This window comes from Acanthisitta chloris, unplaced genomic scaffold (assembly GCF_000695815.1).
Source record: "Acanthisitta chloris isolate BGI_N310 unplaced genomic scaffold, ASM69581v1 scaffold29166, whole genome shotgun sequence".
Classification (NCBI taxonomy): domain Eukaryota; kingdom Metazoa; phylum Chordata; class Aves; order Passeriformes; family Acanthisittidae; genus Acanthisitta; species Acanthisitta chloris.
Genome location: NW_008676946.1, coordinates 1 through 6,932, shown reverse-complemented (window position 1 = coordinate 6,932; position 6,932 = coordinate 1). Strand labels below are relative to the sequence as shown.

The window sequence follows — 6,932 nt, the reverse complement described above, 5'->3', positions numbered from 1 at the left end:
TGCTGCCTGACTTCTCTGAAGTCTAAGGAGCGTGTCCTTGAGTGCTGAGACATCAGTTTGTGCTGTTCTCTTTCCCACTCCTTTTCACGAAGGACCTGAAGTTCCTCCCTCAGCATCTCCTCCTCTTCTGCCTGTTTTTTAGACAGCTCGATGGCCTTCAGGGTTTGCTGCTGATCATACTCATCCTGAAGCTGCACCAGGTTCTCTTCCAGCATATGGACCTCATCTATCCTGTTGGCTGCTTTTGCTTGCTGAATAAAGGACGTGATGTTGTCGATCTGCTGAAGAAGTGGGTCTGCTCTCTCACTCTCCCTCGGAATGCTGGATGTGGGTAACCAGCCTTCAGCTTTCCTGACTGTGCCTTTTTTCACCCGGGTCTCATCACCGTTAACTGCAGCTGCAGATCTGGACAGAAACTCTTTCTGCTTATCATCCTGTTTTCCCTGTGTTTCGAGAGCAATCTAAAACAAGAAACACGTAGTGAGAAAACACCATCAGCTTGAAAAAGTTCATTCTAAATATCCCTAGGTGCAGGTTAGCTGACCTGAGCCATTGCTGGCTGCCACTGAAAGGGATCAGCTGCAGCTTTGTTTACTTCACAGAAAATACTTATTTTCATACCATTTCCTAAGTGCTTCCTGTCAGTTTGTGATGATGTTGATGAAAATCCCGTGACATATCCCTCTACACACAGGGCAAGCAGGAGCAGTGGCAGTGCTCTTTATGGAGCAGCTGTGCAGAGAGTGGGTTAGATGGGTTAGGACAGTAACTGCATCGTGTCTGACTGCACAGACACCTGTAAGGGAACATCAGAGTTTAGGGTCACAGGTATCATTGGCCTCTGCAGTGGGATGAGTCTTACTTCTCAGCTTACACCTCAGGACAAAGTTGGTTTAGTTTACAAGGACTGATGAACTGAAAAACCCTCTCTCCCTGCAGAGGCATCCTTATTCTAACATGTCCTTTTTCTCCACCAAAAGAAGTCTCCAAATTCCACTCGTGTGAGTGAACTGAACACAATTTGAAGTCCATGGAAACTAACACTCAGTTCAGGGCTTGCTCTAAATGTGCTGCAGCAGAAATAGCACCTGCAGCCAAGTCCCTGCTGCTTTCTACAAGTGTCCAGTGCTCCATGCACACCTACTTCTGTTCTGGGCACAACAGCAGCTACCAGAACCCCTGGAAAAGGGTGTGAAAGAATGACAAACTGAAATCCAGTGTTGAAGCAACTACTCCTGACCACACAGGTTATGAGGTGTGTACCTGTGAGCAGGCCCTGATACAAGATGTAATCTGTCTTACCATGTGCAGTCTTCTCTTCTTCAGCTCCTCATACTGATCTTTGGTTGGCAGGGACATTAGGCCGAGCAGTTTTTCCTGGCAAAAAATAGAAATATTGACAATACTGCTTGCAGGCATTTGGCCAGTGTTCAAGTCCTTGAGGAGAAAGATTCTCCCAGCAGAAACCCCACGAACACACCCGAGATGGTTCCAGCCTGCAGTCCCTGCTGCAGTCTGTGCAGTCATTAGGAGAACTACAGAAGATGACTGACAGTAGCCTTAACGAGCTGGCTTGGACACAGAGAGTGCACTCAGGGCAGCACTGTGTTAGCTGACCTGAGAGTGTGTGAGCCTTGTGCCTCCTGGCATGGTGTGACATCCTGACACCACAGGGATGCCTGGCCAAGGAGAGAACACTGCACCGAATTTACATGTGCTCTATTTACCTGAACAAAAAGTGTAGCTGAGTATCTTATCATTCTCTGAAGCTGTAGTGTTTTAGGATGAGGTTGAGGATCTTCATGCAAGCCTAGACTCAAAATCTTCTTACTGAATCAAAGCAAACATACAGCCCCATCAGAGCCAAGACAGCAGCAACAGAAAGGGAAAGAAAATACTGGATCAACTTCTGATGTTCTTTTAGATAAACAGTTTTGGATATTACAGATCAGAACACTTTCCACTTCCACCCTTTAAAAAAACCCCAAATAAGCCCCCCCCCCCCCCCAAACTGTGCTGCTATTTGTTTCCTCTGTGCTTGGTTACTCCCACTAGAGGGGAATGGAAGTAGAAATTGATGGTGCACAGGAACAGCATCTGCCTTTCCAAACATTCTTTACAACTGAGCAGGTAAGTTGATTATCCGTATGAAGTCAGAGCACAGGGAGATACACACATGCTTGAGGGGAGGGGACAAAGAGAGACGATCTTACCTTAAGGCATCTATAAATTCGTATATTTTTTGAATCTCCACCCTCAAGTCATTAGCATGTTCCAGATTGTAGGTTGTCTCCCCAGCACTAAGAAACAAGTAGAACTTCACTGTAAGTCATGCATCCAGCAAACAACACACACACAGGACTACAAGTTATCCCAAGATGACCAAGATTCAACACTGGGAAGAGCTGCTAACACTAAATGGGCTGAATGATTTTACTTCAAGCTCATGTTTAAAACACCTTTCTTTGTGACACAAGTGGAAAATCGCAGTGATGTTGTTAACATGAACATTTCATAAAAGAGCATTTTATTTATGGCTGTATTATTACTTACTACTCTAGGAGAAAGTGTCACACTACCAATAATGTCTAAAATAGACCCGTCCTTAGCAAATGTATCTATCTGGTGCTTTGTGTCCAGGCAATAGGGTGTGGGAAAACCAGTGGTGCCTCACTGGGAAGTGACTTTAAAAACAAAAACCTCAAACAACTCTTCTGGATGTTGCCATTAATAATTAATCCAGTACTGCTCTGTTTGAAGAGCACCTGGAAGACAACAGATAACGAAGCGCTGATTTTGCTTAGACACTCTTGCAGCCTCAGCACACCAGTTCTTACGCCTTCCCACACTTCAGAGGGAAACACACATCTGTTCATAAATACAGTGAGTAAATGGGGCTTACTTCAGTGATTCTGCCATCCTGATGTATTCTGGTGCCTTCTGGTCAACCTTCTCCATGCAGAGTCGCAGTTTCTTGTTCAAAACAAAACATGTAAAAACTTAAAAACACCAGAACATGCTGACATAAACCTCTTCATGCTGCCTGTGCACATTCAAAGTTAACCACTTTGACTATTCAGGAGGACAAGACACTTCAGTGATCCTCAGAACATGTATGGCATGGTCAGGAACAGAGAAAAACTCCCTGCAAGGTGGGCTTTGAGTTCAGGAGCTGTTCCAGTGGGTGACTTGGACACTTTCTAGCCTTAAATCTCTTCACCAGGAGCACCAACAGAAACTCCCATTGATACTGACTGGGGAGTTTGGGAGAAGATACCTGGGGATTGCAGTAGCTGCTTGCAAAGTGCAAAACACAGTGTTGATACAGATGGTTCAGACAAGCATTTGCCATCAGCACGAGGACACACAGCACTGACAACGTCGAGTCCTACAACTCCAGTGCAGCCTGTCCACAAAGTGCATCACTGCTTTAAACAGGCTCAACATTTTAAGAGAGGCAGCTCAGAGCTATGAGTTCCAGATGAGAATGGAGATGTGTTTTGAAAAGACATTTGAAATTACTGTGGGATATAAATACTACATTGCAACTGACTCTACCATTTCAGACACATCTTTGTTCCATGGCACAGTCTCTTCTAACACAAGTGTTAAGTCTCAGAGGAAGAGCTCGGGTGTGAGGGAACAAGCCAGAAGTCAAGGAGTGACAACTGCAGACACACAGAGCGGCACAGCGACTCACCTCATAGAGCTTCACAATCTCTGGTGTGTATTCCTTCTCATCAATCTGCTGCTCTCTCTTCAGCAGGGTGTCCTTGCAGTGCCGACAGCAGCGGATCCGGTCGTCGTCCTTCTCCTCCAGCACAGAGCTGACGCTGCTCAGGCTGCTGATGCTGCCGCGCCGCGAGCCGTGCACGCTGTTGGGCGAGGAGTTGGGGCTGCCCTGAGAACCCAGGGCCTCTCTGCTGGCACTAGTGAGCTTGCCTAAAAATCACACACACGTCATCTGACAGGAACTGCAGAAACCAACGGCTTTTACCAACACAAACTGCTCTGAAGAGAAATTTGGCATTCGGATAATATTAATAAAGCAAGTCAGAACAGTCTGCTGAAAGATGTGCAAGGACCACTGAGACTGCAAGTCAGGATTTGGGTCTTCACCACAAATCCTGCTCCATCTGAAAGCAGCTGGAGAGCAGACTGCTGATAATCACCTGCTGCCTATGCCTAGCAGCACCCTGACGTTTGAGCCTGCACTTTGGGTAGGACAAGGCTGTTAATGTTGTCCAGGGTTTGTGCTTCAACACTCCAAAAAGCACCAGATAATGTCATTTACCCCCCACCAGTTTCCTCTCCAGTGCACCAGATCAAGAAAACAAAAGTCTGAAGGGATTCTTAAAGGCTTGTGGATGAATTTCCTTAATGTCAACATTTGGACAATATGGGCAAGGCTGGAAATATTCCCAATATTTTTAAAAGTCAAGAACTTTGGCAGTTATAGTTCCTAAAGTTAATATCTCCATAGTTATAGTGCTCAGTAGAATAATACACTAAGTATTAGCTATATTTACTAGCAGTACATACTGCTACTACTTCCAGTAACTTTTTCAGTGTTGTGCAATGCTTCAAAACAAAAAAGGAACAGAGGCAAAGAATGGAGAAATCATTCTGGTGTGTCTGAGTGAAACTGACTGACACATGAAGGACCAAGCTTTGGGCACAGCCAGGCTGTTACCAGCATGTCTGGATCCCACAACAAACAGTCCTGGAGTGCACTAAGGAAAGGAGGAATCAGCTCCACAGGCTGTACCTACTTGCCAAGGGAAGGCTGACGAGCTCCATGCACTTCTTGCACATGATGGAGCCGCAGAGGCGGCAGTGGTGGCGCCGGTTCCGCAGGCTGAACTTACTGCCGCAGTCCGGGCAGAAGGGAACGTCCTGGTCACTGACCCAAGGCACAACAGACTTCTCTATAGCTGTGAGCAGGAGCACACACCAGGTAAGCTATTCAGTGAGCTGCTCAGCTGGTTGAACTATAGGGGAAAACAGTCTGGGGTAAGCTCATACCGACCTCTTATTTTGGCTGACTCGGTGTTTGCTCTGTCGAACGATGTGAGCTAGGAGGAGATAAGAAATATAGTCAAAGAAACTGTAGTTTTGCAAGGAAAAAGCCCCCAACACAACTCAGCCCAACAAGAAAAATGAACCTGTTTTTTTTTTGAGAGAGGTCTCGACTCAGCCCAACAAGAAAAATGAACCTGGTTTTTTTTTTTTGAGAGAGGTCTCAGCCTGTTTTACACCACTCCTGCAACTTTGCTTTTTATTTCTGATGCTATACTGATCCAAGTGGTGCTGAACAAAGACTGCAAACCTGTACAAATCAGGGCAGTTTGGACACTGCAGGCAGCACTTGCCAAAAGGCAAGTCAATCATTGGCAGATTGGGAAGACTGAGAAGCTGGAAGAATCCTGACAAAAACTAGGGAGAAATGTAGTAAAGTAAAAGATGGAGAAAATCTGCAGGAAAACAGATGGTTCCTGCAGCATGTGAAAGTAGCATCTTCAGCTTGAAAATGGTGCACAGAAACCAATCCCACAGTGCAGGTAAAACTGTGCACAGTACTCAAGGAAAGCAGTAATGTGTGAGGAGAGTCACAGCTTAGCATCCTGTAAAGTGTACTGCTAGATAATGGTCACACTTCATACTGAGACACTGAGAAGGCTGGAATACTAAAAAGCACCAAACTTACCTTTTCTAACCTGATGATTAACTTATTGACTTCAACTACATAGTGGTCAATCCTGGCTGCTCTGTGTTTCTTGAAGTCCGAGAGGTGACTTCTCGTGGCACCTGCAGGGAGAGCAGAGAGTTGGCCCAGTCACCCAGGTGTTCTGTAGGAATGCAAATGCCTTGTGAAGGACAGATGTCTCTGCACCATTTGCTTCTCATGTTCCAATCCAGTTTAGAATCCTACATTTTCACAGTGTTCTCAAAACCAACTCCCTTTACTTTCCTGGCCACATGCTGAACACAGGGAAGAGGCATGTCCAGTGATGGTTGGAGGCCTATGCAACAGCAGTTTCTCCTTCAGATTTCTAATCTTCTCTCCCCCTTTTGGGGTCTAAATCAAGTCCTTGATGCAGTTCAGATTTACAGAAAACTGACCACCAAGTATTCAGAAGAACATCTGTCTGAGCAGTCTATGGTTCATACTGGACAATGCTGGTTTAGGTTTAAGATTATTCCTTCTCCAAGCAAGGTGAGCAGGTATGAAAAATCAAAGTCAGAGACTATGTCTCCTACCTACTTCCTGGGGCTCCCACATGCAGGGATCTATTCCACCATAGCTGAATGACTCATATTGCTCCTGAGATCCAGAGTCAGTTCTGTCATCTCCCTCACGCTTCAGCAGCTTCTGCTTTGCTCTTTTGGCCTTCTGGACCAGGTCTGAAAAAGATGACCCCAAGTTATCAGACACCAAGTGCCTGTGACACAGAGCCAGTATAGAACATCCCTCTCCTCTTAGCACAAATCTTTCTCCTGGAGGACAAGTTATCCTCAACATGTTCTCAGAACCAGGACGTGGTTCAGAGCACCACACCATGCCTTGTTGTCTGTGACACTGTGTATGCAAGGAGGGGCAAGAAAGGGAAATAACCTCAGTAAAACAGAATTCAAAGGGATGTTCCAAACACTAGTGGGAGTTGGTAATCCACAGGCCTGAGACACTCCCAGCACAATTGCCAGCTCCACCACCCACATCCTTTTCCAGCCTACAGCCTCTCTCAGCTTTACACTTGAACTGCACCTACAGCTCTACCCAGTGCCAAAACCAGGGAGTAATGGACTGGTGCCTGGGGAGTACCAGGGACTCCCCAGATTCTGTACAGTGTTCGAGTAATGCTTGGGAATTCACTGGGTTATAGCATAAACCCGAGTTTTCAGGCGAGATCAAACAAACCCCCCAAAAGGTC

At 46.0% G+C, this 6,932-nt stretch overlaps 1 protein-coding gene across 1 annotated transcript in view; it reads right to left on the bottom strand.

Moving 5' to 3' along the window:
* The window catches only part of ZFYVE20 (zinc finger, FYVE domain containing 20), a 6,945-nt gene extending 662 nt beyond the window's left edge, over nucleotides 1–6,283 (bottom strand). The window contains 11 exon segments of the mRNA XM_009076330.1: nucleotide 1; nucleotides 3–461; nucleotides 1,303–1,377; nucleotides 1,728–1,830; nucleotides 2,214–2,300; nucleotides 2,903–2,973; nucleotides 3,701–3,942; nucleotides 4,773–4,934; nucleotides 5,030–5,075; nucleotides 5,708–5,808; nucleotides 6,262–6,283. The exon segment at nucleotide 1 is cut by the window's left edge and continues 662 nt beyond it. Coding sequence (XP_009074578.1) covers nucleotide 1; nucleotides 3–461; nucleotides 1,303–1,377; nucleotides 1,728–1,830; nucleotides 2,214–2,300; nucleotides 2,903–2,973; nucleotides 3,701–3,942; nucleotides 4,773–4,934; nucleotides 5,030–5,075; nucleotides 5,708–5,808; nucleotides 6,262–6,283 — 1,369 coding nt within the window.
* Between the last annotated feature and the right edge of the window lie 649 nt (nucleotides 6,284–6,932).